General features: G+C 53.1%; 1 protein-coding gene and 1 pseudogene across 3 annotated transcripts; one reads left to right on the top strand and one right to left on the bottom strand.

Annotated features, from left to right (window-relative positions):
* The window catches only part of LOC124417250, a 45,822-nt pseudogene that overhangs the window by 12,612 nt on the left and 10,944 nt on the right, over positions 1–22,266 (bottom strand).
* On the top strand, positions 4,936–7,762 carry LOC121106929 (class I histocompatibility antigen, F10 alpha chain-like). 3 transcript variants are annotated; one of them, XM_040648779.2, is made up of 7 exons: positions 4,936–5,017; positions 5,144–5,404; positions 5,660–5,935; positions 6,017–6,289; positions 6,373–6,474; positions 6,544–6,579; positions 6,738–7,762. In XM_040648779.2, exons 1-7 carry the CDS (start codon positions 4,954–4,956, stop codon positions 6,779–6,781), a joined length of 1,056 nt encoding a protein of 351 aa, XP_040504713.1. In that variant the 5' UTR covers positions 4,936–4,953; the 3' UTR covers positions 6,782–7,762. The 3 variants fall into 3 exon arrangements, with proteins under 3 accessions (XP_040504713.1, XP_040504712.1, XP_046757521.1); XM_040648778.2 differs by having other exon boundaries at positions 6,373–6,579; XM_046901565.1 differs by having other exon boundaries at positions 4,936–5,404; positions 6,373–6,579.

Raw genomic sequence — 22,266 nt, 5'->3', positions numbered from 1 at the left:
CTGACCTCACTGCACAGAGGTGCTCTCTGAACTGCACGCTGCATCTCTAGTGCTATTGGCTTCTTAAAGCCATTCTCCTCTGCAATTCCCTGCAGTTTACAAAGAACCATAGAATGGTTTGGGTTGGAAGGGACCTTTCAGACCATTCACTTCCATCCCCGGCTGGAGGCAGGGACACCTCCCACCACAGCAGGCTGCTCACAGGGCGGGGGCATCCACAACCTGCTCCACTGTCTAAATCCACCCTCTTCCACTCTAAAGCCATTTCCCCTCCTCCTGTCGCTCCACGCCCTTACAAAACAGCCCCATCCCAGCTTTCCTGGAGGCCCCCTTCAGGTACAGCCCATGACTTCGGGTACGCTTAGCTGGGCAGCAACGGAAGCTGCTGGCAGCTCACCCAGTGCCTCCGTGCAGAAGAGGCCTCTGCACAGCCACAACCTTCCCGGGATCTGCACTGGCCAATACCTTCAGGGAGTCACACGCCTTCGGGACTCCTTCGATTTCTTTCTCTGCCCATCCTGCCAAGCCGCTGCCCATCGTAAAGACGCGGAGTTTGCAGTAAGCAAAGCGTGCTCTATTGCAGCTGCTGCCATCGCTTCCCGCAGCGTTGTGGGACGGGACGGGACGGGACGGGACGGGACGGGACGGGAGCGCTGCCCCAGGCACGGAAGCACCGCCATTCTTTCTCCATCAGCCCCCTCCCCTTCCACGCCCGTCCACACTGCGCTTCCGCTCCAGGCCGGATGTGATGTCATCACCGGGCGCCGCGGCGGGCCGTGAAGGCGTCCCACAGCGGAGCGCCGGGCTCGTTCCCCGCCGTGTCCCTGCGCTTCCTGCGCTGCTTCACGGCCTGCGGACGCACCGGGCCGCGTTTCCCGCGGTTGCTGCCCGCTGTCCCCGTGGGCGAAGCGCCGCCCGGCCGACGGCTGAGATCCTCTCCCGTGTCTCGCGGTTCCCGCGGGACGGTCGCCGTTTGCCGTCGGCCGCCTCGGCCTCTTCGTGCCCCAATGGGAGCTGCCGAGTCCCGGCTTGACCCAGCGATGGAGCACCTGGGAAAGGAGCGGGCAGCCCTGGCGGCACAGCTGGAGGCGGTGCAGCGGTGTGAGCGGGAGGGGCGGAGCCTGCCCGCACTGCTCTGAGACCTCATGGAAGGGCTGAGAGCGGCTGGGAAGGCTCTGTGCGTGGAGATCCCTCCCTGGGGGGGTATCTCCCCGTGAGCCGAGATGTTCGCAGACCGCTGAGCGTTCCTTTCCTGTTTGTCCCTTTGCCATTCCTCTCCTGTATCGCCTTTCCACCGTGCTGTTCTTTCCCACTGTGACAGCCGCCCCATAGCAGCACCGCCCCATAGCAGCACCGCCCCACAGCCTCACCGCCCCAAAGCCTCACCGCCCCAAAGCCTCACCGCCCCATAGCAGCACCGCCCCATAGCAGCACCGCCTCAAAGCCTCACTGCCCCATAGCAACACTGCCCCATAGCAGCACCGCCCCAAAGCCTCACTGCCCCATAGCAGCACCGCCCCATAGCAGCACCGCCCCAAAGCCTCACTGCCCCATAGCAGCACCGCCCCAAAGCCTCACTGCCCCGTAGGTGCACTGCCCCGTAGCTGCACCACTCCATTGTGTCTCTACCCCATAACGTTGCCCAATATTGTCACTGCCCCATAGCATCGCTGCCTGCATGGGAACTGCTGAGTCCCAGCCTGACCCTCTCATGGATCACCTGGGAAAGGACCGCTCAGCACTGGCAGCAGAGCTGAAGGCGATGCAGCTGTGCAGCAGGAAGGGTTTGAGCCTGGCTGCACTCCTCTTAGACCCCATAGAAGAGCTGACAGCCACTGGGTGAGGATTTCTGGTTGGGGATCCCTCCTTGGCGGAGTTTTCCCCTGCGATCGTGGAGTGTTCTGAAAGGGGTGAGCAATCTGCTTCCCTTCCTCTATTGCACCTCCTGTCTGTGTGATGAAATTGACAACAAACAAAACGCTTCAGTTTCTCTCTTGGGATACGGTATAGTCGCTTCTTATTCTTTCTTTGTTTCATACATGGGAAAGCAGGGGTCAAACTCCCCCTGTTTTCCCAAATTTTCCTGTGGTACAGAACTTCAGGATGTGTTTTTAGGGTCTTGATTGAAAAACAGCACAGAAGAGAAGGGGTTGGACTGGATGATCTTGTAGGTCTTCTCCAACCCTGGTGATTCTATGATTCTATCAAGTGATCAGCAGGACATTGGAGAGGTGATTTTGTCTTCATTTTCCTGGCTGTAAAATGCTGTTATTTGGCCCTCTCCCAGCACACACACAACGTGCAGTTGAGGTCTCCCGTGCCTGGAAAGAGTTACAGAATCATAGAATGGCTGAAGCTGAAGCTGAAGGGGTCCTTCAGGCCCATGTGGTTCCAGCCCCCTGCTGTGGGCTGCTTGTCCCCCGCCAGATCAGGCTGCTCAGGGTCTCATCCAGCCTGTCCTGGGATGCTCCCGGAGGGGGGTTATCCACGGCTTCTCCCGGCAGCCTGTGCTGGGACCTCACCTTTGAGTAAAACATTACCCTCTTACATCTAACCTAAATTTCTCCACTTTTTGTGTAAAAAAAAAGTCTCTGAGGGAAGGGCTGTGCGTGGCAGGGAGCTTCACCGAGCCACGGGGCTGAAGCCTTGAGAAGTTTTGGGTGAACGTGGTGTAGAGCAAACAAAGGCGGTGACACGGCCTTTATTTGAGAAATAGGTGCTGTAGGGAAAGATATCAGAGAGAAATGAACTCACCCCTCCCAGTAACAGTTTGGAGAAAGGGGTGAGCTGAGGAACGCAGCGTTCATCCTTGTGCTGCAGGAGGAAAGGGTGGGGGGAAAGGGAGCCTGCGCAGACTCAGACAGCACTGTGCTCCCAGAGGCATCACTGAGACAGAAAGGGTGGCTCCAGCCCCCGTCCGCTCCAGGCAGTCACGTGCTCATAGAATCATAGAATCCTAGAATCGCTAAGGTTGGAAAAGACCCACAGGATCATCCTGTCCAACCATTTGCCCTACATCAATGGTTCTCGCTAAACCATGTCCCTCAACACAACGTCCAAACGCTCTTTGAACACCACCAGGCTCGGTGACTCCACCACCTCTCTGGGCAGCCCATTCCAGTGCCTGACCACCCTTTCAGAGAAGTAGTATTTCCTAACGTCCAGCCTGAATCTTCCCGGCGCAGCTTGAAGCCATTCCCTGTCGTCCTATCACTGTCACACGAGAGAAGAGGCTGACCCCCAGCTCACTACAACCTCCCTTCTGGTAGTTATAGAGAGCAATAAGGTCTCCCCTGAGCCTCCTCTTCTCTAGACTGAACAATCCCAGCTCCTTCAGCCGCTCCTCATAAGGCCTGTGCTCCAGAGCCCTCACCAGCTTTGTTGCCCTCCCCTGGACATGCTCCAGGGCCTGGATGTCTTTCTTACAGTGAAGGACCCAAAACTGGACACAGTACTCGAGGTGCGGCCTCACCAGTGCTGAGTACGGGGGGATAATTACTTCCCTGTTCCTGCTGGCCACACTATTTCTGATACAAGCCAGGATGCCATTGGCCTTTTTGGCCCCCTGGGCACACTGCTGGCTCATGTTCAGTCTAGCGTCAATCAACACCCCCAGGTCCATTTCCTCTACACAGTCTTCCAGCCACTCTGCCCCAAGCCTGTCGCGTTGCCTGGGGTTATTATGGCCAAAGTGCAGGACCCGGCATTTGGTCTTGTTGAATCCCATCCCATTGGCTTCAGCCCAGCTATCCAACCTATCCAGATCCCTCTGTAAGGCCTCGCTACCCTCAGGCAGATCAACACTTCCAGCCAGCTTCGTGTCATCTGCAAACTTACTGAGGGTGCACTCAATGCCCTCATCCAGGTCATCAATAAAGATATTAAAGAGGACAGGCCCCAGCACCGACCCCTGGGGAACACCACTCGTGACCGGTCGCCAGCTGGATTTAACTCCATTCACCACCACTCTCTGGGCCCGGCCCTCCAGCCAGTTCCTTACCCAGCGAAGAATGTATCTGTCCAAGCCACGATCTGCCAGCTTCTGCAGGAGAATACTGTGCGAGACAGTGTCAAAGGCTTTGCTGAAGTCTAGGTAGACCACATCAACAGCCTTTCCCTCATCCAGCAGACGGGTCACTGGATCATAGAAGGAGATCAGGTTGGTCAAGCAGGACCTGCCCTTCGTGAACCCATGCTGGCTAGGCCTGATCCCCCGGTTGACCTGCATGTGCCGCGTGATCTCCCTCAAGACAATCTGCTCCATAATCTTCCCCGGCACTGAAGTCAGGCTAACAGGCCTGTAGTTCGCCGGATCCTCCCTGCAGCCCTTCTTGTAGATGGGAGTCACACTGGCAAGCCTCCAGACTTCTGGGACCTCACCCGTCAACAAGGAGCACTGATAGATGATGGAAAGCGGCTCGGCTATCACCTCTGCCAGTTCTCTCAGCACTCTCGGGTGAATCTCATCCGGTCCCATGGACCTGTGGCAGTCCAGTTGGAGTAGCAGGTCTCTAACTGTTACCTCCTGAATCGTGGGGGGTTTAGCAGAGCTGAGGTGCTGCTCGTAGCCGCTGCCCTCGGGATCATTCCCCGTCCGGTGGGGATCAGTGGTGATCCTTCCCACCCCTGGGGTCTCTGTGCCTCTCTGCACCCAACCTATCCTTGCTGGGAGGAGCGTTCCGTGCCCCCCACAACGGTGGTGCTCCCATCGCGGCCCTCGACCGCGCTCTGGCGGACGGCTCCTTCCCTTCTTCCGGGGGTCGCCCCACGGTCCCGCTCGTCCCCTCCCGTCCTCCGAGCTTTCGCTTTCACTTTTGACAACCCTCGCGAGCGAGATCTGCCTGGCGCCCGGTGACGTCGCCCGCGCTCACGGACTCCATTGGCGGGGAGAGGCGGAGGCACCAATAAGGACGCGGGGCGGAGCCCGGGGTATTCGCGGAGCGGAGCGATGCGATGGGTCCGAGCGAGGCGGTGGTGCTGGGGCTGCTGCTGGGCGCCCTGGGCGCGGCGGTATGCGGTGAGTGCTGCGGGACCGGGCTGCCCCCGGCACCGGGACCCGCGGCTCCTCGCTCCCCGACGCCGGGGCTGCGTCCGCGGGACCCCCACCCGCGGCTCACGGCTCCGACGCCGTCTGTCCCCGCAGGGTCGCACTCCCTGCACTACTTCCTGACCGGGATGACGGATCCCGGCCCCGGGATGCCGCAGTTCGTGATCGTCGGGTGCGTAGATGGCGAACTCCTCTGGAACTACAACAGCCTGGGCCGGACGGTGCGGCCCATCATGGGCTGGCTGCCGCAAGAGGACCAGGAGCACTGGGATGCAGAGACCCAGAAGGCCCGGGACATTGAGCTGGATTTCTACGAGTTCCTGGGCAGGCTGCAGGTGCACTACAATAAAAGTGAAGGTGAGCGCGGCGGCAGCTGCATTGTGATGGGGCTGGGACGGGGACTCCGTGCAGTGAGGGATCCATGAGGCGTCTGCCAGCTCCACTGAGGCCTGGCCTTGCCCCACACCCAGCTGTGCTGGGCTGTCCATGTGTGGTTGCACTGTCCCTGGGCTCCTCCGATCCTGAGCCCACCCACCCCATCCCAGCCCCACAGCACTCGTGGTGCCCCACAGCCTGTGAAGCCCCTCACCCCCCACCCCTGCTATGCCTCAGGGTCTCACACACTGCAGAAGATGATCGGCTGTGACATCCTGGAGGACGGCAACATCCGAGGGTACGTTCAGTATGGATTTGATGGGAGGGACTACATTGCCTTTGATATGGACACGATGACGTTCACCGCAGCCGATGCGGTGGCAGAAATCACCAAGAGGAGATGGGAGCAGGAAGGGACGTATGCTGAGGGATGCAAGCATGAGCTGGGGACTGTCTGTGTTCAGAACTTGAGGAAATACCTTGAGCACGGGAAGGCAGCGCTGAAAAGGAGAGGTGAGGATGGGAAGGGGACCTGGGGCTGGGCTGGGTGCTGGGCAGGGGCTCAGCCTGGCCCACAACGTCACCCATCTGCAGAACGGCCTGAGGTGCGCGTGTGGGGGAAGGAAGCCAACGGGATCCTGACCTTGTTCTGCTGCGCTTATGGCTTCTACCCACGGCCCATCGCCATCAGCTGGATGAAGGACGGCATGGTCCGGCACCAGGAGACCCACTGGGGGGGCATGGTGCCCAACAGTGATGGCACCTACCACGCCTCAGCGGCCATTGATGTGCTGCCGGAGGATGGGGACAAGTACCGGTGCCGCGTGGAGCACACCAGCCTGCCCCAGCCTTGTCTCTTCTCATGGGGTGAGCTGGCAGCGTGGGGTACGTGGGGTTGGGGGGTTTGGGGGCCACCCATTCCTTTACTGACAAAGCCACTCTACCCCCAGAGCCTCAGCCCAACCTGATCCCCATTGTGGCCGGGGTGGTCGTCACCACTGTGGCTGTAATTGCTTCTGTCATTGGATTGGTGGTGTGGAAGAGCAAGTCAGGTAAAGGCCCTGACCTCCTTAGGATCGGCCCTGACATGAGCCCAATGCTGACTCTTATTCTGTCTGCAGGGAAGGAGAAGAAGAAGGGTTACGAAGCACCAGCAGGTGAGTGCCAAGGGCAGAATTGTCCCCCGCCAGTGCTTGGGGTCAGGGCACTCTGGGGCCCCTCGTTGCTTTTGGGGTCACAGTGGTGATGGTGGCATGATGCTCCATGCCCCACAGCGAGCACAGAGCCAGGGCTCACTGCTCTCCCTCCCTTGCAGGCCACGACGGAGAATCCAGCGGCTCGGCCACAACTTTAGTATGAAAGCAGGGCTCAGGAGGGGTCCCTGCGGTTGGAGCGGTCCCAGTTCCCTGCACTCCCCCGTTGGGCCCATAGCTGGGACAATACTGGGCCAACCCTCCCTGGAGAACACCCAGGGTGGTGAGTTGGGACGGGGACGTGGTCCCATATGACACCACCTCTTCACACCCGCACAGGAAGTGAACTTCCCTTCTGAGTGCTGTGTTACTTCAGCCAGCCCTGCATGCACGTGTTTGGAGTTTGTGGGTGTGTGTATCTGTGTTTGCTCAACTTCCTGCATCTCCTCGGGCTGATGCAGTGTGTGCTCCCCTGCTCACACACTGTTTCCAACAGTTAGCACATGGGTTCTGCCCTGTGCTAGGCGCTCTCCTACCATGTAGGATTATCTTACCCGGTGCCTGTGCCAACTGTACTCAAGTCGGAATGCCCCAGTCTCAACTTTGTTCAGCAGCTTTCTTTGTGAAAAGCAGCTCTCAGCGCTGTGCTCATGGCAGTCAGCCATTAGCTTCAAAACCTTGTTGGGCAGCTCATGCCTTGGATGGGTGCTGCTGACCAGGCTTTGAGCCAAGCTGGCATGGTTTTGTAATTTTGCCATTGGTATTCCACATCATAGCATCATGGACAGCCCGGGTAATTACAGGGTTAATAGTCCGGTTCTGTGGACTGACAACGATCCAGATACCTGCTTCTCAAAAGAGAAGAAAAACTGCGTATCCCAGAGGACCTCACGGTCAGTGAGGGAAGATACGGCACTGAAATCACGGGATATGAGTTGCGTGATCAGGCTCACACTCTCTCTCCGGCAGCCACGCAGAGTGCTGGGTGTGCTTCCGAGCTGTGCGCCTTCATTCAAGCAGAGCTTTCGGTTTTGGAAGCTGTCTCTTATTTTAAATGATTTATAACCCGTACTTTCAATTTGATTGTATTATATTGTGTTATCTTGCATTCCAATATCACGGTTAGTAAAATAAGTTTTCCACCTTAGATTGTGGCCACTGCTCTGTTCTTTTTCCCTCTCTGAGCCCATCTCCCATTCCCCTGTCCCCTTTCCCTTCCCATTTTTGGGTGCCAGGGGGCCCACAGGCCCACGGCCTCCCTGTCACGGGCATAGACTGATCTAGATTGAGCTAGATAACTCCGTGACAGCTTTTGGTGGAGAATGCGGGCAATCTGAAGCTTTTAACGCTAACAGAGAAAAGAAAGGATTTCTTTAAGCCGGAGACTGCCAGACTGCAAGGCATTGCTAGTGTGACCTTCATAGATGAGATTATAGTCTGGACAGTCTGCCGAACTCCGGACACTGTACCCAGTAGTTGTTGTTGTTGTTTTTCCCCCATTTTAGCAGCTACCAGCTATGAGTCTGCTCTTTATTGCAGGAGCGTTGTATAAGGGATGAAGGACAATCATGATCTTGGGAAATTATTGGCCTATAATTAACATCATGATTTCGTGCTGTGGAATTGTGTTCATGTATAACCAAATAAGGGCCCTGATGGAGACACCTGCCTGGTACCTTTATGCAATGTGGTATCATTTTAAGTTTGACACTTTCAAACCAGTTTCCAGGCTTTCTTCTCAGTTTGTCACGTGTTTTTTCAACTGCCGAGCTGGAGCTCATACTCTTGTGCATGTTATCAATCTCCTTGAATGTTTTCTTCTCCATTTGTGTTATGTGGAAGAAGTCTCCTCCAAAACCAGAGAATGCTGACTGGCAGGGAATATGGAGAGGTTTAGGAGAAATCTTAGAAGCGTGGGGACCCACAATGTCATGGCACTCCACTCTTGAACACCTGTGGGATCCCAGGAAACGAAGCCAGTATTTGAGTCAGGGATGGTGTGGCTCAGATAGATCGAAGGAGGTACGGCTTATTTGGGGCTTGGCTTGTGCTTACCGTGCTCTATGTAATACTCTTCTTGAGAGAGAGAGTTTCCAAGCTGAGGTTGAAGCCAAAGGGGGAAATCTCCAAGTCAAATCTGATCAGTCACAGGAGACACCAGTAGCAGTGTCAGCTGCCCCTGTGGAAGGCAAGAAATGGAAGTGGGTGTCCACGCGTCTGGAATGGAAAAAAGAAGCAGCAGCTGCGGAGGAGGAGGTAGAGGAAGATCCAGGCCAGGGGGCCTCCTCAGAGCCACGAAAGGCAAAAGCAAAAACCAAGAGACACGGAGAGGCGAGTGATGAAGAAGAAGTCTCTATTTCTGTTTGCCGACCTCTGAAGATGACTGAAATGCAAGGCTCAAGGAAAGAGTTTACACGGCATCCGAACGAAACCCTTGTCACCTGGTTGCTTCGCTGTTGGGACGGCGGGGCCAGTAGCTTGTCTCTGCATAGTAACGAAGCCCGCCAACTAGGAGGCATTGCCAAAGACTCATCTATTGACAGAGGGATTAGTAGATGTTTGGATGGAGCCACCACCCTCTGGGAACGAATGTTAGTAGCCGTCAGGGAAAGGCATCCCGTCAGAGACAGACTGAAGCCTGTGATGTAGAAGTGGGATACAGCTGAAAAAGGTATCCAGTATTTGAGGGAAATAGCTGTGGTGGGAATGGTGTATGACCCTAATTTTGCTCCTAACGATCCACGCCAAGGTCATGATCTGGAGAGAGTGAGAACAATGCCTGATATATGGCAGAAACTCACAAGAACAGCACCAGAAAGATACACCCCTACACCAGCAGCAACGTTTGACAGATACGAGGACCAACAGAGAAGACCCCCAGTTTTGGAATTAATTCTTACACTTCAAAACGATGAACAAAATCTACCCCCAACACACGCTTCCATTTCAGCCATCTCAGAATGAGCAAACAGACTGGATGAAGTACAAGAGCAAGTGTCTCTATTGATTAATCGTGACGAACCCGTAGTAGTATCAGAAACGTTTGATGAAGATCAGGATAAGCAAAGGGGCCTAATGAAAGAACTGATCAAGCTAATGAAAATCCACTTAATTAAATTTAGGGGATGGACCCTTCTCCTCACCCGCATCATCAAAAGTCTCAGCTACTGAAGGCAAATTCTTTCCTGCTCAAATGAGGAACATTGTAGGATTGCATCGTGTATTGCCTTGTGGCGTTACCTCAGTGACCACAGAGAAGACATGAGGAAGTGGCATGACCACACTACTCCTGTACTGCGAGCACGGGTGAGAGAATTACAGAACTAATCAACCAGCGGTGTAGTTGCTCCAGTTACCACAGGTAATGAATAGAGGGGCCCTGCCCTCAGTCAGGGAGGGAGAGGGATAACAGAGTTTATTGGAATGCGCGGATCCGATGGCCTGGCACATCAGAACCACAGAAATATAAGGCTCTGGTGGATACCGGTGCACAGTCCACTCCAATGCCGTCAAGTCATGAAGGACGGAATCAATCCGTATTTCTGGAGTGACTGGGGGCTCTCAAGAACTGACTGTGTTGGAGGCCGAAATAAGCCTCACTGGTAAAGACCAGCAAAAACACCCTATTGTGACTGGCCCAGGGGCTCCATGCATGCTGGGTATCGATTCCCTCAGAAGGGGGTATTTCAAGGATCCCAAGGGGTATCGATGGGCCTTTGGAATAGCTGCTGTAGATACAGACAACATTCAGCAGCTGTCTGTTTTGCCTGGCCTGTCAGAAGATCCGTCTGTTGTGGGGTTGCTGCGAGTAAAAGAGCAGCAGGTACCGATTGCCACAAAAGCAGTGCACAGACGGCAGCACTGCACCAACAGGGACTCCTTGCTCCCCATTCATAAGTTGATTTGTCAGCTAGAGAGTCAAGGACTGATCAGCATAAAGCACTTGCCTTTTAACAGCCCCATATGGCCAGTGCGTAAAGCCAGTGGAGAACGGAGGCTGACGGTAGACTACCGTGGCCTGAATGAAATCGCACCCCCGCTGAGTGCTGCTGTGCCGGACATGTTAGAACTGCAATATGAACTGGAGTCAAAAGCAGCCAAGTGGTATGCCACCAGTGACATTGCTAATGCCTTCTTTTCCATTCCTCTGGCCACAGAATGCAGGCCACAATTTGCCTTCAGCTGGAGGGGCACTCAGTCTACTTGGAACTGTTTGCCCCAGGGGTGGAAACACAGCCCAACCATTTGCCATGGGTTAATCCAAACTGTACTGGAACAGTCAGTGCTCCTGAGCACCTGCAGTACATTGCTGTATCGCCCCACACAACAATGCCATCAGAGAACGTTTTTTGAGAAAGGAGAGCAAATAAGCCAGACCCTTCTGCAAGCTGGTTTTGCTATCAAGCGAAGCAAAGTGAAAGGACCTGCCCAGGAGAGTCGGTTCCTAGGCAGAAAGTGGCAAGATGGGCGCCGTCACATCCCAGCAGATGTGATGGACAAAATCACTGCCGTGTCTCCGCCCATTAGTAAGAAAGAGACACAATCTTTTCTGGGTGTAGTGGGCTTTTGGAGGATGCATGTTCCAAACTATAGCCTTATTGTAAGCCCCCTGTATCAGGTGACGCGGAAGAAGAATGATTTTACATGGGGTCCTGAACAGCAGCAGGCTTTTGAGCAGATCAAACATGAGATAGCCCGTGCCATGGCCCTGGGGCCAGTACGGACGGGACAAGATGTAAAGAACATCCTCTACACTGCTGCTGGAGAGAAAGGTCCCACCTGGAGCTTGTGGCAAAGAAGCTCAGGGGAGACCCGAGGCCGACCCCTGGGATTCCGGAGTCGAGCATACAGGGGGTCTGAAGAGTGTTACACCCCAACTGAGAAGGAAATCTTAGCCGCGTATGAGGGGGTTAGGGCTGCTTCCGAAGTAGTCGGTACGAGACGCAGCTCCTCCTGGCACCTCGACTGCCGGTGCTGAACTGGATGTTTAAAGGAAAGATTCCCTCCACCCATCATGCTACTGATGCCACTTGGAGCAAGTGGATCGCACTGATTACACAACAAGCTCGAATGGGGAACTTCAGTCATCCAGGAATCTTAGAGGTGATCATGGACTGGCCTGAAGGTAAAAAGTTTGAAACATCACCAGGAGAAGAGGTATCACGTGCCAAAGAGGCCCCACCATATAATGAACTACCAGGAAATGAAAAGAAATATGCCCTGTTCACAGATGGATCGCGTCGTATTGTTGGGAAGTATCGCAGATGGAAAGCTGCTGTGTGGAGCCCCACACGACAAGTTGCAGAGGCCACTGAAGGAAAAGGAGAATCAAGTCAGTTTGCAGAGGTCAAGGCTGTCCAACTAGCCTTAGATGTCGCTGAACGGGAGGGGTGGCCAGTGCTTTATCTTTATACTGATTCATGGATGGTGGCGAATGCCTTATGGGGGTGGTTACAGCAGTGGGAGCAAAATAACTGGCAACGGAGAGGTAAACCTATTTGGTCTGCTGAACTGTGGAAAGACATTGCTGCCCGAATGAAGACTATGGTGGTAAAGGTGTGTCATGTAGATGCTCATGTGCCCAAGAGTCGGGCTACGGAAGGACAGAAAAAAAACCATCAGGTAGATCAGGCTGCCAAAATTGAGGTGGCTCAAATAGACTTGGACTGGCAGAACAAGGGTGAATTATTTCTAGCTCGGTGGGCCCATGAGACCTCGGGCCATCAAGGGAGAGATGCAACGTATAAGTGGGCTAGAGACCGAGGGGTGGACTTAACTATGGATGCTATTGCACAAGTTATTCATGACTGTGAAACATGCGCCATAATCAAACAAGCCAAGAGGATGAAACCTCTCTGGGAGGAAGGGCGATGGCAAAAGTATAAATATGGGGAGGCGTGGCAGATTGACTATATCACCTTGCCACGATCCTGCAATGGTAAGCGTTATGTGCTCACCATGGTGGAAGCGACCACTGGGTGGCTTGAAACATATGCAGTACCCCATGCTACCGCCAGAAACACCATATTAGGTCTGGAGAAACAAGTTCTGTGGCGACACGGCACCCCAGAAAGAATTGAATCAGATAATGGGACTCATTTTAAAAATTCTCTTAGAAATACTTGGGCCAAAGAACATGGCATTGAATGGATTTATCATATCCCCTATCATGCACCAGCTTCTGGTAAGATTGAACGATACAATGGGTTGTTAAAAACTATGCTGAAAGCAACGGGCGGTGGAACATTGAAGCACTGGGAGAAGCATCTGGCAGAAGCCACCTGGTTGGTCAACATCAGGGGATCTATCAATCGTGATGGTCCCACCCATTCCAGCTCCCTACATACCGTAGAGGAAGATAAGGTCCCTGTAGCACATGGAAAGAGCACGTTGGGAAAAGCAGTTCGGGTCCTTCCAGCCTCTGGAAAGGGCAGACCTCTCCGTGGAACTGTTTTTGCCCAGGGACCTGGCTCCACTTGGTGGGCGATGCAGAAAGATGGGGATGTTCAATGTGTACCACAAGGGAATTTGATGTTGGGGGAGTGCAGTCAGTGGTTCTATGTATATGTATTAAGCATGATATAATGATGTAGAATAAGGGGTGGAAGCATTTGTCACGGAGTTACCTAGATAGATCTGTGCCCGTGACAGGGGGGCAGTAGGCTTGCGGGCCCTCCTCCCCCCTGGCTTCCCAAGAAAAAAACGAAGCAGCGGCAACAATCTAAGAAGGAGAACTTATTTTACTAACTATGATGTTGGGATACAAGATGACACAATACAATACAATCTAATTGGGAGTAAGGATAATAAACCAAATGAATGAGGGAGAGAGCGAAAGAGCGATAGAGAGGGAGAGGGAGAGAGAGTGAGAGAGTTTCCGAAACCGAAAGCCTTACTTGATGAAGGCGCCCGGCTTGGAAAGCACACCCACTCCTCTCCCGGCAGCAAACAAAAGTGAAGAAGAACCGCGCGCAACCAGATGACGCATCTTCCGTGATGTATCTTCCTTCTCTGACCGTGAGGTCCTCTGGGATACGTAGTTCTTCTCTTTTGTCCATGATGTTATGATGTGGAATACCAATAGTGAAGTTACAAAACCATGACACAATTTGACCACTGACTTACCATGAGGTGACCGTTGGGAACCATGGAGATAATATGGGGGGAGACGGGGTTTGATTGAGGGACAAAGAGGAGGCTATGGGATGGCCAGAGGGTAGTTGTGGAGATACACTTGAGTCCCCCAGTCTTCCCTTCATAGTGATCTCACTAGTGTGGGCAGAGCCAGAAGTGACGGATGTCTTCATCTCTGACACTGTGGTGGTGAACACTCACATGAGGGCCAGATCCAGTGCCCATCCAGGGAAATGCCCAGACATGTCTGTATACACACAGACAGAACTGGTAAAAAGAGGAGATTTTGGTTCAGGCAGTCCATTTCACCCACTGCCTCGAACCTCCTCCTAGTGATAAGGCAAGTAGCTGCACAAGGTGGATCATCTCTTAGGACAGGCAGCTGAGCTGCAAAAAGCAGTTAAAAGGCCTTGTGGTATTGGACAGAGGTAGATGGGTGGTTTAACAATACTACTGCAACCATAGACAACAGCGAGGAGGCACCCTGGTCCCTGGTGACTCCCAAAAGCAGAGCTCCACTTCAGGCCTCACCCTGCAGCTTGGAACAAGCAGGGATCTCCTCTAGAGATACCTGCACCTCGGCTGCCTTTTCTTCTCTGACGTGTCTGGTGGGACAGCTCTCACGATTGGAATGCTGACATTTGTTGGAAGGACAGCCCAGCAAGGTGAGGCAATGGAGTTCATAGAATCATTAATGTTGGAAAAGATGCTCTAAGGTCTAGGGCAATCCCCCACCAAAACACGTCACCAAATACTACATCTATCCTTTCCTTAAACATCTCCAGACACGGTGACTTCACCACTTCTTATCTCCCAAGAGAAGAGGCCAAATCCCACCTCACCACAACTTCCTTTCAGGGAGTTGCAGACAGCAACGAGGTCTCCCCTCATTCTCTTCTCCACACGCAACACTTCCCGTTCCCTCAGCTGCTCTCCATAAGATTTACACTACAGACCTCACGGCTCCATTGCCCTTCTCTGGACCCATTCCAGGCCCTCAGCATCCTTACTGTTGTGAGCGGCCCAACACTGAACACAGCACTTGAGGTGCGGCCTCAGCAGTGCTGAGTACAGAGGGACGATCACCTCCTGCTCCTGCTGGCTGCACTATTGCTGATACAAGCCAGGATGCCATAGGCCTTTTGTCCTCCTGGGCACACTGGGAGTTAAAGAGTTAATGCTCCAGTTCCATGGATCATGGATAGATCTGGGTGTCCTCTTCTCAGAAGGGAAGAACTACATTCTACATACCCCAGCGGACTTTGTGTTATTCTGTTTCCATTTGCTGTTCAGACGTAAAGATAAAACTGTTTGCACATCATGAGACGTTCCCTTCTTTCTCTTCTGCTTGGCCTGGCTTGATGTCTCGTCTGCCTCAGCTTGAGAGGAAGGCGTTCTCCCTCCCCTTTTCCATATCTCCCTTTCCCTTTTCCCGGGGTCTGGGTCTGCAAGCACCAAACCGGGCCGAACCAGCCCGTAAATCATTGACAAACCCCCAGGTTTGTTTCCTCTGCTCAGCTTTCCAGCCTCTCTGCCCCCAGCCTGTAGCGATGCCTGGGGTTGTTGTGTCCAGAGTGCAGGACCTGGCACTTGGTCTTTGTGAACTTCAGCCCGATGGCCCCAGCCCATTGGACAGTCTGCCCAGGTCCCTCTGCAGGGCCTTCCTACCCTCAGGCAGGTTGACACTTGCCCCTAACTTGGTGTCATCTGTAAACTTTCTGATGATGCACCCGATGCCCTCATCCAGATCGTCAGTAGAGACATTAAACAGGGCAGGACCCAATACTGACCCCTGAGGCACACCAGGGTGACCGGTCACCAGCTGCATTTATCTCCTTTCACCACCACTCTCTGGGCCTGGCCATTCAGACAGTTCTTTACCCAGCAAAGAGTGTACCCGTGCAATCCACGGGATGCCAGCTTCTCCAAGGGAATACAGTGGGAGACATTGTCAAAGGCTTTGCTGAAGTCAAGGAAGGCAACGACAACAGCCTTTCCATAACCCACCAGGCAGGTCACTCGATCACAGCAGGAGATCAGGTTGGTCAAGCAGGACCTGCCTTTCACGAACCCATGCTGGCGAGGCCTGATCCCATGCTCTGTGTTGCCCTTCCCTTCTTCCTCAGGACATAAACTCTCTTTTTCTCCCGGAGTCTCAGCAAAAGTTCCCTCATCAGCCACAACGCTCTCCTTCTCCACTGGCCCATCCTGTGGTGCACTGGCATGGCCCCTTCCTCAACCTTTAAGAATTCCTTCTTGAGATGTGTCCAGCCTTCCTGGACACCTTTACCCTTCAGGAATGACTCCCAAGGGACCCTCCCGTGGTGGTTTAACCTGGCAGGTGGATCAGCAACACACAGCTCTTTGCTCACTCTCCCCTATTCCCAGTGTGATGGGGGAAACAATAACAAACAAAACAAAGTCAAACTAGAGGGTTGAGATAAAACTATTTACTGAGATAGAGAAAAGGATAATAACTACAACAAATGGATAAAACAAGTGATGCACAAGCAATTGCTCACTACTCCCAGAACAACACCCAGCTAGCCCCCAAGCAGCGGGACTGAGCAAAATGAACTCCCACCCCCTTCAAAACTCCTTCTGCTTGATCTCATATGCCATGCAATATCCCTTTGGCCACTTTCAGTCAGCTGCCCTAGTTTTCTACCCTCCCAGCTGCATGGCTCCTTTGCTGCAAATGGCCTTGGCTCTGGACAGCACTGCTGAGCAGCACCTACAAACATCAGTGTGTTAGCGACATTGTTTTCCACCTGGAACCAAAACATAACATCATGCCAGACACACTGTAGAAAACAGTTCAATCCCAGCTGAAACTCAGACAAAGCTGCTCATGGGCGGGGAGGTCTGGGTGTCAGGCTCGTCTGCCTGGCACTGTGGCTCTTCTACTCCCTGCGCAGTGCAGAAGGTGAGCAATGAATGGGGCAGTGGAGGGTGTGCTGATGGCTATGGCCACACTGACCTCATCTCACAGTGTATCAGGGCGCCCCATGCTCACCACTCCAGGAAATGTCTGATTCCCCCAAACCTGTTGCTCTTCTTCCTCACAGCGGGGTTCCTCCCGGCCTCAATCACCTCTGCAGACCCCTGTTAGTCTCTCTCCGGCAGTTCCCTGCCTGTCATGTGCTGAGGAGCCCAGAACTGAACACAGTGGTCCAGATGTGGCCTCACCAGGGCAGAGCAGAAGGGGAGGATCACCTTCCTCAGTCTGATGGTCACACTCATTTAATGCACCCCAGAATTCCCTTGGCCACGAGGGCACGCTGCTGGCTCATGGCCAACCTGCTGACCACCACCACATCCAGGTCCTTCTCCTCAAAGCTCCTTTCCAGAAAGTCAGCCCTAACCTGTACTGAGAACAACGACTGTGCTGTCTTTAAGGGTTTTTCAGTAACTTTCACAATGACCACCTCTGTGATTTTGCCAGGCACCAAAGGGAGACTGGCAGGCCTGGAATTGACAAGGTCTTCCTTCTTGTCCTGCCTGGAAACTCAGATGTTTGCCAGCTTCCAGTCAACTGGGACATCTTGCAATTCCCAAGATCCCTGGATAAACCCCATGGGCCATAGATTTACACGCATGCAACTGGAGCAGCAAATCCCACCCACATCCACAGCCCACTGGGAGTTTATCATCAGTGCAGTCGTGGGCCTGAACCCAGAGCTCCAGGTGTCCCACCACCCATCTCCAGTGTTCAAGACAGACGTGAAAAAATAGTGCACTGTGTGACTCTACTTGTTCTATGTCCCAGTTTATGAGGTGATCAACCTCATCCAGTAATGAAGCGAAATCATCCACGGTCCTCCTTTTGCTGGTCACACAAAGAAGCCCTTCCATGGTCTCCAACACTGCTGCCCAGCTTCAGCTCCAACTGAGTTTTGATAGCATAATTACTCCCCTCAGAATGGCAGACAGCATTTCTGTAGCTCCCCCATGTGGCCTGATCTGGCTGCCAGTGTCCATTCACCTGCCTTTCCACCTAAACTCAGGAAGAAAAGCTGCTCAGATGAGCTGGACTTCGGCCCTGCTTCCTGACTCCCAACTGTTTGAAAATGCCTTCTCCGGTGCTCTTAAGAGATGGCTCTTAAAAAGTGACCAGCACCCTGTGTTACAGCTGTTGTAACTTGACTTGGTAGCAGCAGTGAAATGCCACCAAACAGCAATTCTCCAAAAGGGAATTTCCATCAGTGATAACCAGAGTAAGGAGGCGAACAGGAGGGGTTGGAGCTGTCCTGCAACCGAGGTCGGGTACCCAAACACGGACGGGGTTTGTATTTCCCTGCTCTCAGCCACACGCACCCTTCCCTGCTGGGCTCACAGCGTAGCTCGCAGTTAACACACGCTGGAACACATCTTGTTTCCAGGGAGCGCCCCCTGCCGGCTGCACCGCACCACCCGTCAGGGGAAGGAGTACGCTCTCTGGGGCACTCGCAGGCTCTGTCTCCTGCGAGGGTGTGCGGGTAGCTAAGGAGGCAGGAACTGAAAGTGGAGCTCCGCACAAACTCGGGGCACTATTGTGGACTGTCTCCTCTGTGGATGTGCTTGTGGGAGCTGAGTTTAGAACTGCTGTTAAAGCTCTTCCCACACTCACAGCACAGGTAGGGTCTCTCTCCTGTGTAAATTTGCTGGTGGACATCAGGTAGGAAGAGGTTTTGAAGCTCTACTCACACTCAGAGCACTGGTAGGGTCTCTCTCCTGTGTGGACACGCTGGTGGTAGCTGAAGCTGGAACTGCTGCAGGAGTGGCTATAAGTTGAGTAGCAGCAGCAGCCACTTTTGCCTCCATCCTCATAGTCTTAAGTGTATTAATCATGATTCGCCAGGTAGAACCTAGGGCTGGAGCATCCTTCGTCTTGCCCTGAAGGACTCCGTCAAACATACAGTCCCCAATTTCGCACCATTTTTCCACTACAAAAATGAGCGGAGGAGCCTTCAAGAACCTCTGTTCTCGAGCCCACGTTACTAGCTTAGCTAGGTCTTTGTCCTTCACTGTCTCCCCTCGCTTAGCGAGGATACTGAGAAGCAGTGTCAGTGCTGCTGCAAATTCCACATCCATGCTAGCAGCAAGTGGCGGAGGAGGAAGCTGCGCAATCTTCCTACCCGAGTGGCCGCCCATCCCGGCACACGGCACTCACCCCACCGCGGGTCTAATTCGACGTGTGTCCAGCACACAACGCTCTGAGCTGCCGCCTTCTCGGCATGGAGCTTACCCGCTGCATCCTTCCCCGCTCTCGTTGCCTTCCGTGTCAAACCACTGTGGCAACTCTCGAGCATCCCGCTGCCTCCACGTCGAACCGCTGTGGCAACTTGTGCGGCTTTCCCGGGTCCCTGTTCGGGCGCCACTTCAAGGAAGGCGGCCTGAATGAATCCACGCGTCTTCACAGAAGTACTGGTGGAAACTCCTCTAATCCTTTATTGCCCGAATCAGCTCATACTTATACAGAAATACAGGGTACACACGGCAACTTATAATTGGTTAGCACACAGAAATCACGTGTCTTGCTTGCTAGCTATTGGTACAGCATTAATCATCACACGGTACTTTTCACTGTTCTTCGCATTCCACTGTCTTGATCTCTTCCCAGGCTAGCTACCCCCTTATCTTAACTGAAGCCTCAGTTTGTCTTCCTGCTTTGACAGCTTCAAGGTCTCACAGCCTGGGTTGTGCACATAGCACTCAAGCTCACAACTCCTTGCTCCCTGAGCCACTCTCCTACAGGCTATACTTTGGAACGCGCATTCTCCAAAAGCCCACCACACCCAGAAAAGATTGTGTCTCTTTCTTACTGATGGGCGGAGACACGGCAGTGATTTTGTCCATCACATCTGCTGGGATGTGACGGCGCCCATCTTGCCACTTTCTAACTAGGAACCGACTCTCCTGGGCAGGTCCTTTCACTTTGCTTCGCTTGATAGCAAAACCAGCTTGCAGAAGGGTCTGGGTTATTTGCTCTCCTTTCTCAAAAAGCGTTCTCTGCTGTATCGCCCCACAGAAGGATGCTGTCAATGTACTGCAGGCACTCAGGAGCACTGTCTGTTCCAGTACAGTTTGGATTAACCCATGGCAAATGGTTGGGCTGTGTTACCACCCCTGGGGCAAACGGTTCCAAGTAGACTGAGCGCCCCTCCAGCTGAAGGCAAATTGCGGCCTGCATTCTGTGGCCAGAGGAATGGAAAAGAAGGCATTAGCAATGTCACTGGTGGCATATACCACTTGGCTGCTTTTGACTCCAGTTCATATTGCAGTTCTAACATGTCTGGCACAGCAGCACTCAGTGGGGGTGTGACTTCATTCAGGCCACGGTAGTCTACCGTCAGCCTCCGTTCTCCACTGGCTTTACGCACTGGCCATATGGGGCTGTTAAAAGGCGAGTGCGTTCTGCTGATCAGTCCTTGACTCTCTAGCTGACAAAGCAACATATGAATGGGGAGCAAGGAGTCCCTGTTGGTGCAGTGCTGCCGTCTGTGCACTGCTTTTGTGGCAATCGGTACCTGCTGCTCTTTTACTCGCAGCAACCCCACAACAGACGGATCTTCTGACAGGCCAGGCAAAACAGACAGCTGCTGAATGTTGTCTGTATCTACAGCAGCTATTCCAAAGGCCCATCGATACCCCTTGGGATCCTTGAAATGCCCCCTTCTGAGGGAATCGATACCCAGCGTGCATGGAGCCCCTGGGCCAGTCACAATAGGGTGTTTTTGCCAGCCTTTACCAGTGAGGCTTATTTCGGCCTCCAACACAGTCAGTTCTTGAGAGCCCCCAGCCACTCCAGAAATATGGATTGATTCTGTCCCTTCATGACTTGAGGGCATTGGAGTGGACTGTGCACCGGTATCCACCAGAGCCTTATATTTCTGTGGTTCTGATGTGCCAGGCCATCGGATCTGCGCAGTCCAATAAACTCTGTTATCCCTCTCCCTCCCTGACTGAGGGCAGGGCCCCTCTATTCATTACCTGTGGTAACTGGAGCAACTACACCGCTGGTTGATTAGTTCTGTAATGCTCTCACCCGTGCTCACAGTACAGGAGTAGTGTGGTCATGCCACTTCCTCATGTCTTCTCTGTGGTCACTGAGGTAACGCCACAAGGCAATACGCAATGCAATCCTACAATGTTCCTCATTTGAGCAGGAAAGAATTTGCCTTCAGTAGCTGAGATTTTTGATGATGCGGGTGAGGAGAAGGGTCCATCCCCTTTAACTAAGTGGATTTTCATTAGCTTGATCAGTTCTTTCATTAGGCCCCTTTGCTTATCCTGATCTTCATCAAATGTTTCTGATACTTCTACGGTTCGTCATGATTAATCAACAGAGACACTTGTTCTTGTACTTCATCCAGTCTGTTGCTAATTCTGAGATGGCTGAAATGGAAGCGTGTGTTGGGGGTAGATCTGGTGCTGTTCTTGTGAGTTTCTGCCATATATCAGGCATTGTTCTCACTCTCTGCAGATCATGACCTTGGCGTGGATCGTTAGGAGCAAAATTAGGGTCATACACCATTCCCACCACAGCTATTTCCCTCAAATACTGGATACCTTTTTCAGCTGTATCCCACTTCTACATCACAGGCTTCAGACTGTCTCTGACGGGATGTCTTTCCCTGACGGCTACTAACATTCGTTCCCAGAGGGTGGTGGCTCCATCCAAACATCTACTAATCCTTCTGTCAATAGATGAGTCTTTGGCAATGCCTCCGAGTTGGCGGGCTTCGTTACCATCCAGAGACAAGCTACTGGCCTCGCCATCCCAACAGCGAAGCAACCAGGTGACAAGGGTTTTGTTCGGATGCCGTGTAAACTCTTTCCTTGAGCCTTGGATTTCAGTCATCTTCAGAGGTCGGCAAACAGAAATAGAGACTTCCTCTTCATCACTCGCCTCTCCGTGTCTCTTGGTTTTTGCTTTTGCCTTTCGTGGCTCTGAGGAGGCCCCCTGGCCTGGATCTTCCTCTACCTCCTCCTCCGCAGCTGCTGCTTCTTTTTTCCATTCCAGACGCGTGGACACCCACTTCCATTTCTTGCCTTCCACAGGGGCAGCTGACACTGCTACTGGTGTCTCCTGTGACTGATCAGATTCGACTTGGAGATTTCCCCCTTTGGCTTCAACCTCTGCTTGGAAACTCTCTCTCTCCAGAAGAGTATTACATAGAGCACGGTAAGCACAAGCCAAGCCCCAAATAAGCCGTACCTCCTTCGATCTATCTGAGCCACACCATCCCTGACTCAAATACTGGCTTCGTTTCCTGGGATCCCACAGGTGTTCAAGAGTGGAGTGCCATGACATTGTGGGTCCCCACGCTTCTAAGATTTCTCCTAAACCTCTCCATATTCCCTGCCAGTCAGCATTCTCTGGTTTTGGAGGAGACTTCTTCCACATAACACAAATGGAGAAGAAAACATTCAAGGAGATTGATAACATGCACAAGAGTATGAGCTCCAGCTCGGCAGTTGAAAAAACACGTGACAAACTGAGAAGAAAGCCTGGAAACTGGTTTGAAAGTGTCA

Source organism: Gallus gallus, chromosome 16, assembly GCF_016699485.2.
Source record: "Gallus gallus isolate bGalGal1 chromosome 16, bGalGal1.mat.broiler.GRCg7b, whole genome shotgun sequence".
NCBI classification, from domain to species: Eukaryota; Metazoa; Chordata; class Aves; order Galliformes; family Phasianidae; genus Gallus; species Gallus gallus.
This window is presented reverse-complemented; position numbering and strand designations above follow the sequence as displayed.